This window comes from Habropoda laboriosa, unplaced genomic scaffold (genome assembly GCF_001263275.1).
Source record: "Habropoda laboriosa isolate 0110345459 unplaced genomic scaffold, ASM126327v1 scaffold33, whole genome shotgun sequence".
Lineage (NCBI taxonomy): Eukaryota > Metazoa > Arthropoda > Insecta > Hymenoptera > Apidae > Habropoda > Habropoda laboriosa.
Window position 1 is genome coordinate 2447965 of NW_017100187.1, and position 18481 is coordinate 2466445.

Sequence of the window (18481 nt, forward strand, 5' to 3'; positions counted from 1 at the left end):
CACGTACTTTTTCTCCAGGATTTTTCATGCCAATCCCAATTCCATTCGATAAATTCCAGTTGATTTATAGACGTAGTTTAATTACACGGTGGCTTTTCTTCGTCACGAGATAAATTGGATTAAATTTCATTTTTTCGAGAATTTCTTGTGAATAGACGACGGATCGTAGAACGCATGCGCGATCAGACAAAATTCGCGCGTCTTTCTACTGCGCAGGTCAGCGGGGATTCGACCAACCAAAAGGTCGGTCGCTTTTGCTTATATAAAGCTTTCCCGGCGGTTGTTGCAAGTACATTCGCTTCGCGCGCGTCGTCACAAAAGAGAAGAAGTGAAAAAAGATCAAAGTTCCTCTCTCTCTCTCTCTCTTTCTACGATTTTCTAAGTGGTTTTTGCATTTCTCTTGTGATCTTTCCTCTTTCCTTTCATCTGATTTCGTCAGTTTTCATCGATCGATTCCTCCTACTCTCGCGAGAAAAAGATAGTCAACCGCACAGAAAAACTATCAAGACGGTCGGTGCATATGTATTGTCCATGGAAAAAGAGACCAGTGGGATTCTACGAGATAGGACGCACAATCGGCGTTTCAAGAATGTTCTGAGAGAACGGAAGCTTTTCCTGAAAATAGTACGTAATTTTGTGCGATTTCGTTAGAGAGGTTTAAGCAGAAAGAGAGGAAGACAGGGAACACTGGGCAAGACGAAGACAACGAGAAAACAAAGAGTTGAAAGAAAGGAAAGAGGAAAAAGGCGATGACACGCGAATTTCTTCGCGTAATAATTATAGCATTGTGATCGAACGAACTGTGATATAACTTGTACATATTTTTATTTTATTTTATTTAATAACTATCCCTTTGGGGAAAACGACAACAGAAGATTGATATGACGAACACCATGGCAGAGTAAGTACATACGTGTGTAAATGTGTGTGTGTGCGTGGTCGTGTGTGTGCAAGCGCTGTGTGAGTTTGTTTTCCTTCTTCTACTCGCACGATGCCCTCGCTTCGCACTCGCACGTGGCAGACGAAAGTCGAACGATTCCTGTTGACACTCTTGTACGAGTCAATCGTTGCCATATTTTCTTCTGATTTTTACAAAATTTGCATAAATATAAATCATTTTTATCGTTGCTTTCGAAACGGTACAGTTTTGCCATTTCTTACTTTATCTTCCCATCGTTTTTATCATAAATTAGTCATTGTGACGAGAGTACTGTGTTGTTCTTTTCTTTTGTAATTCGGTGCGACGTTTCGTATTTTTTTCCGGTTTCAGCGCGATAGCACTCGTAAATGCAGCTTTTTAAGCGTTATCAACAAGGCTTCTATTGGAGATTCTGAAAAATTAGCTAAATTAATGGCACCACCGGGATAGATAAGCAACCATAAACGATTATACTGCGTTTTATCTTCTTCGCTGTTTTACTTTCTTTCCGCTCGCGTAGTGTTGACAACTGTCGATGAACGATGAAAATCGTGTTCTTCGCAATACACTATTACTTCGCGTAAATGAAACTTGAATAATGGTAGGTGTGTAAACGTCGATTTTCAAATGTGCGTTAATTATTTTCGCCGTGAATGGTAATTGTTTTCTGGTTGAATTGCAACGACAAGATCCTCGTACTCAACACGTTGCAAATAGATAACAATTGGGCCCATTTACCGCGACTTAATGTAATTAGTCTATTAATATGCGCCGTCAAGTAGTGTCATTGATGAATGGCCTGACGACAACTAAAGCTCGCTGCATCTGTGAATTATCGCTGATATTACATTCGAACTATGCTCGTCTCTTTGTTAAGCATTTTCGCGGATAGTGCATCATTTCTTAATTAGTGAATTGATTAGAAAAGACGGCGACCATGTTTGATCGAGAGATTTCGAAAGATTACAATATCTCGATTGAGGGTTCGAATCTCGGTCCAAGATAATTTCGATTGACTGATTTCTTTCTCTCCTGCATTATCGATTATAAACTGTAATCACGATTACCATTTCAGCCGTTGGAATTACATGAATATTGTTATTAAAATATTCAAGACAATTTCATTTGCATAGGTAAATGTATATGAATTAATCTTACATTAACGTGATGTCATGTTCATTTCCGCTATTCGGTTTCTTGTACCGGCGTTCCTCTGTGTTTTCCGTTGTCAAACATGTGTGATGTAATTAAACTATTAATATACGCCGACCAGGGACGATTGTGTGCACTATGTACACTTGAACCCTTTCGTGTAACACGCGAGTAAAAATAATTTCTCTCGTGTGTGTGTGCCAAAATTCACGAATCTCTCAGTTCAGTGCATTCGAAAGACAATAACGAGAGAAAACAACACAGAGAGGAACGTTTTAACCTCCAAATAAAATTCTAACGTATATCGCTAAAAAAAATTCTTCGTAAACATACATCTACATTTCATACGTTCTCCTTTGCAGAGAAAAGTTTACACGATCGAGAAATGAGAAATCAAGGCGAGTTACCGACAGGTTTAACACCCTCTTTACCCGCGTGTTATTAACGTTTCTACGCGCATGCTTATTTCGGATTTGAAGCAAATCTGCAACAATACAGGTTAAGGCTGCTCAACTACGTCGCTTCGGTCAATCCTGAAAAAGTATTCTCGGTTACTTCTGCTATATGCGTTAATTGATTTCATAATCATTGGTCATACGTCTGAGTAGGAATAATGAAAACAACTATCAGACTCCTGAAAGTTATATCCAGCTGCGTTTATTAATAACAATCTGCATGTGAAAGTAATCTCGCTAGTGATATTTATCAGTACATATGTATGTACATAGATACACCGTTGTATCAACGTGTCTTATTGCTTATACCGCATTAAGCGCGAACAGTTGTCTCTAGCGTGTTTGTGAACAAAATCAAATTATCAATGCTTATCAATAACTTTCGGTGTTGATAAATTTTTGCAAATTTTTTCTCTCGAATAAATTTCGGTTAGAAAATCGTGGAAAAATAATCCAAGACGAAAAGTAATTGTGCAGTATGGAGAAAGTTGCGTGTTTAAAATTGATGCGACCATCGCTTTGGAACGCAGTACATTTCGTTGCATTGAAAATGAGGAAAAAAGGAATGGCATTCATCATTGTGGATTTTCTTTTCTGGAAACGTCTCAAGCAAAATATTTTTCTCCATTCCTTTCAAGTATTATATTTCTTTAAGCTCCTGTATTTTGTGCACAATTTAATTCATAATACATTTATCGATAATATTTTTTTGGCGCGAAACCTTCAATCCGTAATAAGATCGATCGATTCGTTATTATTCCATCTGACAAATATGAGAGCAAAGATAATTATAATGCAGAGGTATTTGTGTATATAACAAAATACACACAAATGAATATGTATGTACTTAATATGTATGATATGATAATATGATATGATAATATGTATGAATGATAGTAGCTACGATAAGGAAAAATTTTCACTACTGTCTTAATAAGTAGCTTTTACATAGAATACGAAATTCTTCAAATATAATCATCGAAAAGATGTTTCAATTGTTAGAGTGTCTTAATTTTGATTCTTTTTCTTCGATTAGAATGATTCGAATTCGCTTATCGCTATGTTGCAATAATGTTAGTTCGTAATCTACTTTAAAGAAGCGCCTCGCTGTCTCTGTTTTTCAATGTTCTGAAAATTGTCAAGGAAATGCACGTTGTCTGCCGATAATACACGCGTTACAAAGTTCTTTTTGTGTCATTTCTGTCGTTCTCTCGATTTTAATGGTCGTAATTACATCAGCCTACTTTTTTATGTTTTTTCTCGGACTGCAAAAAATTTTTACCATTTAACTATTGTATTTCACGATTAATATTTACACATTTTTTAAAAATTTATTTCTATTGCATAGGATACAGGTGAAATGTTAGGTGATGGTGTGTTGACTAATGCTAATTTGCACAGTTACGAAATATGCGAAGGTGTTTGTAGAAATAATTCATAAATCGATTCCTAGTATTGAACGGGATTTAGGTCGAACTTTATTTTGGTAGCATGAAATCAGTGCCAAATTTTCGAGTTATCTCGAACGTTATTATGTTTCTCGTACTCGATAACAAGGGTTCATTAGCACGAGAAAAAAAGGATTAATCCTCAATGAACGTTCCTGTTTCTGTAAATGTTTTTCTTTCATCAAAAAATTATTTCCAAGTAAATATTGACGTGCATTCTCAGATACATGACATTTTATTTACATTAAGTAAAAATAATTGTCTCTTACTTGATAGATAGACAGCAGGACCAGATATGAAAGGCTGTTTGTATCTCTATACAGTTTGTATAGTGCGCAAAAAAGTTTATTACCATGCACATTTCTATTAAATCAGTTTTATTATATGTATAAATATCTAGTTCATGATCTTTTGCTTTTACACAAATTTCTGAGAAATCATATATTAATATGATAAAATGAATTATCTGATGCAGGAACAATGGTGACATCCAAAACTCAGAGAAATCATCCTTGGTGGATTCAACGATACTCTCAAAAATTCAATCATCCAATCAATTGGAAGATGAGAAATCTGTGCTGGCATCAAACAATGTGCATACTGACCCAGAAAATGGCTGCAATGTTAATGGAAGTGTAGTCAGACAAGTACTTGCTGCAATAGTAGCACAGCTTGGTACTGTTAACACTGGTATGACTTTTGGATTTTCTGCCATTGCTGCTCCACAACTTCAGGAAGCAAATAGTACCATTCCCATTACTAAGGGATCATCTGAGGAATCATGGATTGGTAAATAAACAGTATTTAACCGAAGCTTATTCAGTTTTATGGCTATGATAATAACAAATTATAATTTCTCTGTAGCTAGTATGTCCTCCATTGGAACTCCCATTGGATGTTTAATGTCTGGATATATGATGGATGCACTTGGGAGGAAACGGTCTCTCATCATCACAGAAATTCCAGCATTGCTTGGATGGGTATTAATTGCATTTGCAACTAATATTCATATGATATATGCTGGAAGATTCTTCGTAGGACTTGGTTCCGGCATGGTGGGCGCTCCAGCGCGCGTTTATACCGGAGAAGTGACTCAACCCCATCTACGAGGAATGTTGACTGCTTTTGCGAGTATCGGAGTCAGCACTGGAGTTATGATCGAATATGCATTGGGAAGCGTACTTACGTGGAACATTTGTGCGGCCATTAGTGGAATTTTACCTCTTGCTGCTCTATTGCTGATGTTTCTCTTTCCTGAGACACCGTCATATTTGATATCTCGTAACAGACCTGAAAAAGCACGGAAAGCATTACAGAAATTTCGAGGTAGTGCGTGCAACATTAATCAAGAAATGGAAGTGCTTATTAATTTTTCCACTAAAAACAATATTAAGCGTCTAACAGGATTCCGCGAGATAGTTGGCGCTCTTTTAAAACCTAATGCTCTGAAACCGTTCACTCTGTTGTTTTTGTACTTTTTGATATACCAATGGTCAGGCACGAATGTTATAACCTTTTACGCCGTTGAAATCTTCCAAGATTCGGGGGCAACATTAAACAAGTACTTAGCTGCGGTAATTCTTGGAGTAGTAAGATTAGCATCCACTATTGCCGCTTGCATCTTGTGCAGAAGATGTGGAAGAAGACCCCTCACAATGGTCTCTTCCATTGGTTGCGGAATTTCTATGGTTGGACTAGGTGGATATATGTGGTTGAAAGAATACTGGACTGTAAGCAACCTTCCAATCGTTGCTACCTGGTTCCCTGTCTTTTGTATATTTGCATACACTATAACTTGCACTCTTGGTTTCCTTGTTATCCCTTGGATAATGATAGGCGAAGTATATCCAGTACAAGTACGCGGTATTATCGGTGGTTTGACTACTATGGCAGCCCACTCCTTCATCTTTACAGTAGTTAAAACATATCCGTTTTTAGTTAGCGCTCTTACTCGGCATGGTACTTTCATTCTTTACGGTTGTATATCGTTATTCGGTACAATATACTTTTACTTGTGCCTTCCCGAAACTAAAGGTAAATCACTTCAAGAAATAGAGGACTACTTTTCCGGTAGGAATAGTAATTTAAAAACTGGAACTATACGTAGTAATAAGCCAAAGGTGTTAGAAGTAAAAAAGGGTCAAATATTCCCCTGAAGCAACGCGTACAGTTAACGTTTTAATAGGAATAGATCGAACAAATCTGTCTTCCATAAAACAAAGATAAAAAGTTGCATGGCTATGTTTTATTATTGTTAACAAAAATGAATTCGCATATTATTATCAGAAAGCAGTTCTTAATTTATAAATACTTAAAGGTATTCTAAGTTCGTCTTGTAACAAGACGATAGTACAGCTGACAAAACGTGATCGAAAGACTTTAAAAATCGATTATGATCAGTTAAGTTACACTAAGACTTTTCTATCGATATTCTGACATTTTATTTTTCGTGTTTAGGTAGGATAATTTTAATTTTTAGCGATATCTATTTATTAATTAAACACTCAAGTAATTAAATCGCGCATAGTTTCTTCAAGAAGGTGACGATGCGATATATTTCTTAAAGAGTACAAGTCATTGAAAGGATCAGATATACTCGTTAATGAATATATTAGATTTTTTGAAAATTAGGACACGTGCCTTGCAAATTTTTTAATACACGCACACGAAAACAAAAGGTGCTATTTATTATTATCATAGTATTATAACATTTGTATATATGTGATTAAAAGACAAAATATAGTTAAAAGCGATGTAAATGATATTTGTAAAAAAACATAGTCTGACAGTGTATACAAATTTCAGCAATGCAAACTATGTTTTATAAGTGAAATTAAACGTTTTCAATATATGTATTATGTCATTTGTATAATTACACCTTTTTCAATTCCATAGAAAATATAATTCCTCCTACTTTAAAATATTAAAATCTTATTTATATGGAAAAGGGGAAATCAAAAGGAACTCCAAATTTCTAGAACAAATATCTATTTATTCAATATCTGTGTGTATGTTTAATCAAGTGTTAAACGAGGTTTATTTTTTCTTTTTTCCCATTTTTCTCTATCTTCTTTCAAAAATTGTCTAATCACTTGTGCAGACAATATTTCACCTTTATAAGTTTTTGGTAAAATTTCTTTATCTAGAATAGCAAGTCTTTCTTCGATATATTTCTTGACATCAAACGACTGTGCATCTTTAATTTTTGCAATTAATTCTGCTTGAAAGGTTTTTTCTCTTAATGAATTACGTTTTGCTCTTAGCTTTGTCCATACAAACTGCATTCTTTTGCGCAATTTCCTTCTCTTGTGTTTTTTCATTTTTTGTCTCCTAATTACTATTAAATGTTTTGCAAGTTTTTCACAACCATTTACCGTTGGTGGAAGTTGAAAAGATTTATCTGTTAATGGCATGTCCTGTTGAATAGGTTTCCGTGTTAGAGGTTCTTCTATTGATGGTATATATTTAGGTAGAGGTATTTCATTTATATTTTTTTTCATAATACCATCCAGATTTCCAAAATCTATGTTAAGTGTTCTCGGTATAAATTTAATATGCAACTCTGTTTGTGCTACGTGTAGCACATTCTTGGAATAATTATGGGAACGTAAATTATTATTTTGTTCTTTTAATACATGGGAAGAACAATATCTTCCAATAATATTACCTAAAATAATAATAATTATAAAATTACGTACGTCAGTTAGGTTATGTTTCCAGCAAACAATTATATAAAGAATATACTTTACATACTTTGTTTGTTTATCGTTATTTGTCGAAATATTGTACATAATCTGTTAACAGCCATTGTGGCTTTTTTCTTTAGATACAGTACTTTATGTAAAACGTAATATATTATCTTCTAACGTTATGTACCAAACTCAAGATACCGACCGAGTGGCATCATAACCTGAATAATGTAAAACAGAAATATGAAGACCTACAGTAATTGTTACCAACATCGATAAATATAGTAATTATTTGTTGGACAAATAACAATCCATAGGATTTATAAGATTTTATATTTCGTTTATTGAAAATTAGTAATTTATTCAAACAATGTATACATCTCTTAAAAGGTGGTTTCATATTTATACACAATTTAAATGTGTATTTTCGAGATATTTTAATCCATTCGCGTTTTGATAGATTTGGTTGTAACTTTGTCTTTTTCTCTGTAATAAAACACCAATAATTTGAATTTTACAACAATAAGAAAGTAAAAACTAAGAAAAAAATAACTTACATTATGTAAACAAGAGCACCCCAACCTGATATTGCATCTCTATCACATGCATTTACTAAAGCCTGACTGATTGTTTCAAAAAGATCATCTGCCTCTAAATCTGGTTCATACAGTGATTCACACATTCCATAAAGCTGTTCACTGCATGTCCCACCAACAACAAAATCATTTTGTGTACTTATGCATCCTATTAAATCCATGTTACAAATGTACGGTTCGTATGTACCAGGAATCAACCCAGCAATGATAGGCTCTACAAAATAAGGCCCAAATCTTCTCTCATATAATAAGTTTGATACCATTGATGCAAATGTTTTAGGATGTATCTTTCTATTTTCCTTTAGTTCATACAAATTTAATCGAAATCTTAGTTTTTCCATTACTGTTTGAGTATCAGTGGCAAGACCAGGTAAGCTTAGATATAAATGTGGACCCATTTCAAAAATTTTTTGAAAATTACGTGTTATAGTCTGTGCTTGTATACCAAATCTGCGATCAGCAGCTATTGCCACACAATTCTTGCCTTTCATTGCTATGATAGCTCCACCATTATAAGCTAAAATACTCTAAAAAATAATTTTCATATTGTTAAGCTTCTGTTTATATAACTAACATACGATTAATGAAATCTAATTTAAAATATAGTTATAGCATTATATGATAGTTTATAAAACATGCAATGTCATCAGTATATTTGACAGTAACATAACCTCCTTTTCATTTTACACTGTTTTCGAATTACTTAAGTACAACAGCAATCCAAATTTTAGAGAATTAGATCTGTTTTTTAAAAGGTTACTGTTTAGTGCTTAAATAATTACCATTTTTCAGGAATTTTATGAAGTTTCCCACTGATTAAATGCTACCGCAGTTTAAAATGCACCTTACAGTGTAAGTTATAAGTCACAGAGTACGGAACGCATAGAAGTTCAGTTTCCTTCTTCGTCATAAGATGTAAACATAAATTCGCGTACGCATTAAAATGCAAATTAATGTGTTTGATGTTTCAAATAAAATGTAATACTCTAGTTTAAGTATGTGTTATTCTTTAGTTTAACACAATTTGTAAGTATTATATGTATGAAAAATGTACGGGGAAAGTCAGCATTATTTTGAATTAATGAAAACTCTAAAACTTTATTAATTTTTTTTTATATCACTTATAGATTTGGACAATGATACGTTAAATTCGCTCAGTGAATATTTTTAAGTACAATAAAGTAAAGAGAATGTGATTAAATAAAATACGATACATAATCAAAATTTGAAATTTACGTAAGAGCATTATGGTGTATTCTCTATTGAGAGTAGGGCCTCTATACAGTCTGTTCTATCATCCCCTCCAAGATCCCAGAAAGTCAAGAGCAAAGGGGAAAAAACATGGCTCTGCAATGTTATTAAGAAATTCAAGACAGTCCGGTGTTTCGCATTTAATTCGTTGACTGTTATAGAGAAAAAAGTTTATATTTTTTGTGGATTGAAAGTTCTTTTTAAAGTAAAAAAGTTTTATAAAAGTGGCAGTTGAAGTGAGAACTAAAGAAAGAAAACGAAGGAGAGTGAGAGAGTGAAAGAGGAAAGAGAAAGAGAGAGAGAGAGAGAGAGAGAGAGAGAGAGAAAATGTGTTCGATCAAGACGAGTCATTGTAAATGTCATGTATTTTGCAACTGGGAATGATTTACGAATTACTGAAAAGAAGTGTTTTCGAAGGATTTATCTTAACAGGAATTAGAATCGATCAGCAATCGCATCTCTAAGAATACAGACCACTCTTTCTACAAGTTTTTGGTTAGTGGTTTCGATCATGACCATCTGGATAATACCAGTCAGCTGTAGTTCGTAACGCGCGTTTACACGTGTAGTTTATAATTCGTTCGATGATCATTGAGACGTCTCGTATAATTATAATCATAATTTGTAATAAAATGCAATTACAACGAAACATAATTGTTCCTGGTTCATGTTTGACGATGATTTACGAACGGTTTATATTTTTTGATTCAAACGTTCAGGCGCTATTTCGAGTGCTGATCAGCTTGATCTACTTGCTCTAAAAAAGTATTCCAAGAAATAATTTGCTACGCGCACACGTTGCGTCAAAGAAGTTCACATAAAAAGAAATTTGGGGCGACTATGAAATGTAAATGTACCCGCGATGTATTTTACTTTTATATTATTTTTAAACCACTGATGTACAAAACACTTGGACAACGCCTTGTAATCTCTGTCTTTGTCTATAATTGAAAGATTATTCTTGGAATATATTTTAGGTGCTTGGCTTTAATATTCTTTAATCATTTGACTTTTAATATGTATTTAACATTTGTTTAAATACTTTCTGACTTACCTTTCATCATTGCAGAAGAATTACAATTGAAAACACTACTTTCTTGTAGGTTTACAAGTTTAATAATTATATTATAGAATTGGTATATTTAACTCCGTGGTGTTGCAAGTCTGTGGTATTTTGTTGATCGTGTAAAAGGATGTCACTAAAGCCTAAACGAGTTGATTTTACTCAGATATGGACTGCATTGCAAGAGACAATAAACAATGTACTAACATTATCATATGTTCCACGTGCAACATGGAATGATAGATTCAGGTATTTAATGATCTCTTTTGGTTAAAATTAGGATATGTAAAAGTATGTCAATGTTGACTTTCTGTATATGTTTTGCATTTTATTTCAGCGATGTGTATTCATTATGTGTGGCATATCCAGAACCACTTGCCGATCAATTATATAATGAGACAGAAAGCTTCTTGAAGAATCATGTCTTCCAGTTGTTAACAAAAGTTCGTGCCCAAGATGAATCCAGTGTGCTGCAAGCATATTATAAAGCTTGGACAGAATATTCACAGGGCATTAACTACTTGCATCACTTATACTTATATCTGAATCAACATCATATTAAAGGGCAAAAGCTTTCAGAGGCAGAACTTATCTATGGCACATTTTCTGCAGCTGCTTATTGCCAAGAGCAAATGGAAATAGGAGAACTTGGTTTAGATATTTGGAAAAGGATGATGATTGTACCATTAAAGAAACAACTGGTGTCTTTATTGTTAGAAAACATTCATGCAGACAGAGTTGGTACATCTCTCTCAGCAAGTACAGAAGTTACTTGTGGTGTGATACAAAGTTTTGTTCGAGTTGAGGAGTACAAAATTAAGGGACAAGTGGATGTAATAATCTTTGTTGCTTTATTTAATTTTATTTAATATCTGCATTTCTGATAAAATTATTTTATACAGTGTATTTTGTCTTAGATGTATCAAGAAATTTTTGAAACACCTTTCCTTGAGGCTAGTGGAGAGTTTTTTATGAGGGAAGCATCTGAGTTGCTTCAACAATCGGACGTAACGCATTATATGGAAAGAGTTACGTGGCGACTCGTTGAGGAAGAACTTCGAGCTAATAAGTTTCTTCATTCAAGCTCTGCGCCTAAAGTACGCTTCTAATTTTGTGTATTACGCAAATATGTTAAGTTAAAGTGGTCGATTGTTCGACAGTAATATTTTGTAGGTGATACAATGCTGTGAAGAAAAAATGATAGCAACACACGTGGAGTGGCTTTATAAGGAAGCAGAGAGTATGATAGAAAATGAACGTAGAAGGGATTTGACACTCCTTTATCCATTGCTGAGGCCATTACCTCAAGGTTTAGCACCACTTGTACAAAAACTTACTCAACACATTACTCAGCAAGGACTACAAGCAATTGGCTCTTTACAAGGAGAAAATGTAAGAGAAGTAATAACAGTAAATATAATTTGATCATGTATAAAAGCACCCTATTGTCTAATAATCGCGTAATATAGATACATACACAATTTGTGGAAAGCATGCTGGACGTGCATCACAAATATTCGGAATTGATTAAAGATGTGTTCCGAGCCGATCAAGCTTTTGTAACTGCTCTTGGTAAAGCTTGCTCGGTTGTCGTAAATCATAAGCCCATTCCACGGCAACCAGCTAGAGCCCCTGAACTTGTAAGTAATTTTGAGTAATCGTAGTTTGATACAATTTTACTAAACGTGTTTTGTAATTTGTAATATTTTTACTTTAGCTTGCTAAATATTGCGACTCCTTGTTGAAAAAAACTGCCAAGGCCGCATCAGAAGGTGAAATAGAGGAAAAACTAGCACGTTGTATCACCGTGTTCAAATACGTTGATGATAAGGATGTTTTCCAGAAGTTTTACGCGCGGATGTTGGCGAAGCGTTTAATTCATCAACAATCGCAATCAATGGATGCCGAGGAATCAATGATCGATCGTTTAAAACAGGCTTGTGGCTATGAGTTCACGAATAAGCTACATCGAATGTTTACCGACATGTCCGTTTCGGGGGATTTGAATGCCAAATTTACGAACAGTTTACGAAAAGGGGACAGAGAAAATCAATTAGGCATCGGTTTTGTGGTGTATGTGTTACAAGCAGGTGCCTGGCCATTAGGTTTACCACCATCCCCAGGTCCATTTGATATTCCTCAACAATTAGAAAAATCTATACAGGCGTTCGAAACTTTCTATCACGCGCAATTTAGCGGGCGGAAACTTACTTGGTTGCATCACCTTTGTCAAGGGGAACTCAAGTTTAATTACTTAAAGAAACCTTATTTGGTCACCGTACAAACATACCAAATGGCATTGCTGCTTCTTTTTGAACATTGTGACTCGATACAATGCAAAGAAGCTGCCGCATCGTTACGCTTATCACACGATCAATTAGTTAAACACGCGACCAGTCTAGTGGATTCTAAAATTCTAAAAAAATCAACGGAAGGAGAATTGAAGGAGGATACGGTGCTGACGCTCAATTTCGATTACCATAATAAGAGAACAAAATTTCGTATAACTGGAGCGTTGCAACGGGACGTATCGCACGAATGTCACGATGTAGAAGCTACACATCGCAGTGTCGACGACGACAGAAAAATGTACCTGCAAGCAGCTATAGTTCGAATTATGAAGAGTCGTAGGGTTTTGAGACACAATCAACTCGTACAAGAGGTGAGATTTTATTTTTTGTCATGATTCGTGACGTGGTTCAATTTGACGCATGCAACTGAATAAAATAATATCATTCCAGGTACTAAGTCAATCTAAGGTTACATTTGCACCATCAATCAGCATGATTAAAAAATGTATCGAAGCCCTTATAGATAAGCAGTATATCGAACGTACGCCAAATAACGCAGATGAGTATTCGTACGTCGCATGATTTTATTGTACCATCTGTCACCATCATTAATTTATTTCATTCAGGGTACTTCTTGATCGTTCATGCTACGATAATATTTGCTAATGTTTTCATAAAACGATTAACTTTTGTCTTACCGAATACATCTCGGTAAGGAGAAACGATATTCTCTTTAAACGACACTTTCAAAACCGAATCTCCCATTTGAAAGATCAAAGAAAGCATCCTGAATTGCTTACTTGCTCCTAAATCAACCAATTAATAACTTAGTTGATTCAATGACTTGTAATATATGTGCACGGAATAAAGATGATGTTACTATTTTATGCTGGGACAATTTCATTGGTTTCCCAAAGGTAAAAATTTCATTTCTGATTTTAATACAACATACAATTATTACTACACGTTTTAAGATTCATTGAATCCATAGGAAGAATAAATCTATATATTCTTATAAAATCTATGTAACAATATTCCAAGTATATTCAAATTCGAACTTTTACCTCGTTGCTTATATTAAGTCTCTGGTCCCTCGTTTTTTAAATTACCAGTAAATTACCAATGAAAACTGGTAATAACATATATATAACACTTGTGGTGGCCATATATTGCACTATACATGGTAAAATTCAAGTGATGGAGCAAAGGATTGTTTGCATCACATGTTGCTCTTCAAAAATGTTACATAGTAAGATAAAGAACGTTATTAATGAGTTACACTACAGCATAGATCTGGGTTGGTACTATTAGGAACGTGGAGTTTTTAGTTGCAACAGTTCTGGATCCAACAAAGGATTGTCATCTGTCTCCGATTCTAGTGGCTTATTCATGCTATTAACCACAAGAGGTGATGCAGTGGCTGCATTACTATAAGGTGAAAAACCTGCCCATTCCATGCCAAGATATATAGGTGGTGGACTGCCTAATGGTGGTTCCAGTAACAAATGATCAGACTGTTGTTGCTGTTGCTGCTGTTGTTGAACTTCTTGACAATCAGTTGGTAAATGTGAAGTCAAGTGAGTGGTTACTTTACATTGTTTCTCTTGTTTTCTCCACTTTGCTCTTCTATTTTGAAACCATACCTACAAATAAGTTGTACAAGCTGATAATTATCATTGATTACATTTTTCTCTTGGAGCAATAACAGATGCAGCTATATACCTGTACCCTAGCCTCTGTCAGTTGGATACGTAGAGCAAGCTCTTCTCTAAAAAACACATCAGGATAATGTGTCTTCTGAAAAGCTCTTTCTAATTCCTCCAACTGGAAGTTTGTGAACGTGGTACGATATCTGCGTTGCTTTCTTTTACCAACTCCAGATGATTGTCTGTCCTCGCTTCCCGGACTTGGTGAAAAGTCGTACGCTAAAAAAATGTATGAATTTTCGAAACGAATTTCGTTGTGAAATATGTGGTAATGTTTACACAAAGTGAAACATGGTATGTCGCAATGGGAGAACTGTGTAATTAATCAACTATGAACTGAAGCACAGTCGTGCGACGTATTCACGTAAGTTGGGACATTGATTACTGGCACTTAATCACGTTGAATTTACTTGGCGTAAAATGGTTCATAACTGTTAAACTGATTACCACTAACTCTATTTAAAACAAGGGCTGCCGATTCGCTTAATGCATTTAGCAATAATTTAATTGAGGACTGCCCCAACTTACGAGCCGACAGGTAGAGAGTGGCAGTTAATTAAATCAGGTCTGGGGTGGCAGGGTGCACTTACAGAATTTTGTAGGAAAGCAAACCGAGGAAGATTGAGCGCCTATCAGACCAGCTAGAGTAGTCGACTGTAGATCTCCTCCGGGATTGATCTCGTCTGGTGCTCCAGCAGAGGCAACGATAGCCCCAGCGGATACTAGAGGATCACGCGGTGCACCCACTAAAAATAGTTGTCTACCACTTTCGTTCGCACTTTCGTCTTCTTCCTTTAAATCCATTGTAATATCTGGCTTCCGTCGTTTAATTAATTAAACACCGAATAAGCGAGGCAGACGGCAGACCGGTGAAGGATAGGCTAATGGTAATTGAATCACTACCAGGTTGAGAAGTTCGTGTGGGTACCACAGCGACTCCGCAACTCTGCTATTTCTTTTCTCTTTTCCTCCTTTTTTCCTTACACCTGTACGATGTAGATAGGGTAGGGGACAGAGTATATTCAACATGAACTCCCTCAAGAGGGGCAGTGAAGCCTCAAAAATGTATCGCTTATACACCACGAATCAATAGCATGGGTGTACAGTAGAAAAAAGGTATATCTAGCCCTTTCCCATTTAACGAGAAATTCATATTTGCATGTTCGCGCGCTATCGGCCGTTTTTCGGTATCGAAATACAAATAAATGTAACTACCATATGATAATAATAATCGATGATTTTGGAGGAACGAAAATTGTACAAACGTAAAAATGGTATATTTCAACGTTTTAACGAGTTAATCTCTCTGGTAATAATAATTGCAATTAGTCTAATTATAATTGCTATTTTGCGAGAAAGAGTAAAACGAAGAGATTGGTATATAGTATTGTTTAACACATGAAACTTTCATGGACGTTATTTTATTTGATCAGTGTAGTGTATTACAATATGTACAAAATTTGCTACATCCATTCATACTTAATAAATAAAGATGCGTTGTGCCTTAAAAAGTGCACATCTCACAGTTCAAGCATTACCACAATAATTCCTTAAGTTAAGCTTATACAAAACGGAAATAGTGCTGTTTGTTGTCAGTCATGAAAATGTGAGAAAATACATTCAGCACAGTGCGTATCACAGTAGGTGCATGTAGTGAAATATATTCAATATAAACTTTGTTTAAAATTATTATCATCATCTCCAGTATTCCATCCTGTGTGTGCGTGCCAAAACACACTAGTTGGACCCATGTCATATTATCAAGATAGAATGGAATATTTAGACATAAAAAAGGCGGACTTTGCTGGTAGAGACTAATAGATCATCGTCAAAAAATTTTGTCTCTATCACAACATTGCCACTAAACAAAGACAAACAAGAATTAAATACAATCAAATGATTTCAAATAGAAAATTATCATGGTATATACTATGCTTACTTTAAAATATTAGCAGGCATCATTTGACTTTCAGGAGCAGCTTGAATTACGCTCTGCCATGTATTAGTACTGTTAGGTATAACAAAACCAAATTCGAAGAACCATTCTTCTAAGCACCGGCCTTTAAACAACACCTTTTGCTCTAATCTAAACCTTTCCATTGGTTCTGCAGAACTGAAATTAATTTCCCGCGATACTGCACGACATTTTAAAATCTTTTTCGGTACTCTTGCTTCATGTTCTACTTCAGGTACAGACCTATATACAGTAAAGTCATACATTTTAGACGATGATCATATCACTGTATTACTGTCAAAAATTTTATAGGTTAAATATACTTACAAGTCTTCGTTACCTTGCCACAGTATTTTACCACTATCAGCATCTCGTAAAATCATCCAATTTCTATAATAAATGGCAGCTAAGGAATACAACTGTATTTAAAACAGCACTATAAAATAAGTAATATTAACTTTTTTCATAACTTATTCTAACCTATAAAATATCATGTTTACGTATGATTTATATGCAACAAGTATTATTATACATGGAAAGGATACACTTGAAAACCTTTAAGAATATCTTCGCCCCGAGAAGGCATGATTAACTTTAAATGGATTTAATTACTTTTATTACGTGCGTATGCAAATGCAGTATCCATTCAGGAACTATCGATTCTTTATTCTATTAATTTGTAAGTACAAAGTAACCACTAATTATATCAGGTAATTTTGGATACCATCGGTGGAACACGATGATTTAATAAAAATTATTTTGAAAACAGTGCGAATTTTGCTAATTAAATAAAATACATTATATAGTATAGATTTAGCAAGTAGATAGAATGGGGTATAGTAGGTAAAATGCACGTTGTATGTAATACCCTATATCACATTCGAATCTAATTTTCAGTATTTTACTAGCAGCATTGCAATTCTACAAGCATAAAGTTTATTTAATTCAATATTTTGCTTAACGTTTTAACTTCTTTGCATTATCCACTCGTTTCTTTCTTTCTGTCACAAGTATATTTTTAAATGGTAAAAATATAGTTAGTTATGTAAAAAAACCTTGTCCACTACGAAATCTTTGTCCATCCTCCGTCCATCGCCGACGTCGAATTTCAAGAGAAATTTAAAGCTCAAGCTTCATGCATAACATTATGGTATTATCAACGCGGGCCTCCGGATTTACTTGCTGGCAATAACTAAACAAGAAGAAAAAGCAAATAGAAAAGGACAGAGAACGATCATAAGATAAAGAGGGTAAATTTATCTGCCCCACACCTCGCATAAGTTAGACAAGGATAGTACTAGAGAAATACGTTAGACAAGGAAAGGAATAGCGGTAGACAAGGATAGCAACAGTCCCGCGTGTTAGACAAGGAAATGTATAGGGATAGACAAGGACAGAAAATTTTCGAAAGCGAAACTAACGCCATCTCGCGTCTGGTGACGTGAACTACGATTTTCTAATAGGTTAACAGAATATAAATAGAGGTATTAGACAAGGAAAGCACTAGTGTGCGACAAGGATAGAGAGAGAACGTTTCCTATTGGCTGGTGGGAGCCCGAGCTCTACCAATCACGGACTAAACCAAGTCGGTCGGTGAAAAATCATTAATATCTCATTAATTACGATGATTCTGTGAACTTTTAGAATTGAAGAATGAAGTGTGGACCTTCAGAAACTTTCACATATACTTTTTAGTTCTCTAGACCCTTTCAATAATTAGTTATTAATAATTTTAGTACGTGATGTCGGGAACGATACCGCATACCGTCAAGTATCTTACCGGTTTTTCAATAATTTCATAGCTTTCTACTAAATTCTCATGCAACTAACTATACGCGTTTGAAAGGCAGGTCCGTTAGCTTCATTCTTCTATAATTTTTATTAACATACTCCTTGTAGTTTAAATGTTATTAAATATTATATGAGAGAGTCTCCTATCCATCGTACTCGAGCATAG

General features: G+C 34.8%; 6 protein-coding genes across 6 annotated transcripts; 2 read left to right on the plus strand and 4 right to left on the minus strand.

Annotated features, from left to right (window-relative positions):
* The first annotated feature begins 307 nt into the window (after nucleotides 1–307).
* On the plus strand, nucleotides 308–6638 carry LOC108579530 (facilitated trehalose transporter Tret1). The gene is made up of 3 exons (XM_017943084.1): nucleotides 308–901; nucleotides 4450–4763; nucleotides 4839–6638. Exons 1-3 carry the CDS (start codon nucleotides 882–884, stop codon nucleotides 6128–6130), a joined length of 1626 nt encoding a protein of 541 aa, XP_017798573.1. The 5' UTR covers nucleotides 308–881; the 3' UTR covers nucleotides 6131–6638.
* A 345-nt stretch (nucleotides 6639–6983) lies between these two features.
* LOC108579666 lies at nucleotides 6984–7794 on the minus strand. Its single transcript, XM_017943253.1, has 2 exons — nucleotides 7728–7794; nucleotides 6984–7641 (listed from the first exon to the last, which is right to left on the minus strand). The coding sequence occupies exons 1-2, from the start codon at nucleotides 7780–7782 to the stop codon at nucleotides 6989–6991; spliced, it is 708 nt and encodes a 235-aa protein (XP_017798742.1). The 5' UTR covers nucleotides 7783–7794; the 3' UTR covers nucleotides 6984–6988.
* Nucleotides 7795–8058: 264 nt separating this feature from the next.
* LOC108579647 (proteasome subunit beta type-3) lies at nucleotides 8059–9117 on the minus strand. The gene is made up of 3 exons (XM_017943232.1): nucleotides 9042–9117; nucleotides 8221–8786; nucleotides 8059–8149 (listed from the first exon to the last, which is right to left on the minus strand). The coding sequence occupies exons 1-3, from the start codon at nucleotides 9042–9044 to the stop codon at nucleotides 8101–8103; spliced, it is 618 nt and encodes a 205-aa protein (XP_017798721.1). The 5' UTR covers nucleotides 9045–9117; the 3' UTR covers nucleotides 8059–8100.
* A 1586-nt stretch (nucleotides 9118–10703) lies between these two features.
* Nucleotides 10704–13722, plus strand: LOC108579596 (cullin-2). Its single transcript, XM_017943170.1, has 7 exons — nucleotides 10704–10822; nucleotides 10911–11406; nucleotides 11491–11670; nucleotides 11747–11965; nucleotides 12043–12213; nucleotides 12291–13235; nucleotides 13315–13722. Exons 1-7 carry the CDS (start codon nucleotides 10704–10706, stop codon nucleotides 13444–13446), a joined length of 2262 nt encoding a protein of 753 aa, XP_017798659.1. The 3' UTR covers nucleotides 13447–13722.
* A 449-nt stretch (nucleotides 13723–14171) lies between these two features.
* LOC108579653 (homeobox protein ARX-like) lies at nucleotides 14172–15374 on the minus strand. The gene is made up of 3 exons (XM_017943239.1): nucleotides 15161–15374; nucleotides 14587–14789; nucleotides 14172–14507 (listed from the first exon to the last, which is right to left on the minus strand). The coding sequence occupies exons 1-3, from the start codon at nucleotides 15372–15374 to the stop codon at nucleotides 14172–14174; spliced, it is 753 nt and encodes a 250-aa protein (XP_017798728.1).
* A 975-nt stretch (nucleotides 15375–16349) lies between these two features.
* On the minus strand, nucleotides 16350–17150 carry LOC108579663 (retinal rod rhodopsin-sensitive cGMP 3',5'-cyclic phosphodiesterase subunit delta). The gene is made up of 4 exons (XM_017943249.1): nucleotides 17070–17150; nucleotides 16852–16914; nucleotides 16510–16767; nucleotides 16350–16431 (listed from the first exon to the last, which is right to left on the minus strand). The coding sequence occupies exons 1-4, from the start codon at nucleotides 17108–17110 to the stop codon at nucleotides 16350–16352; spliced, it is 444 nt and encodes a 147-aa protein (XP_017798738.1). The 5' UTR covers nucleotides 17111–17150.
* Between the last annotated feature and the right edge of the window lie 1331 nt (nucleotides 17151–18481).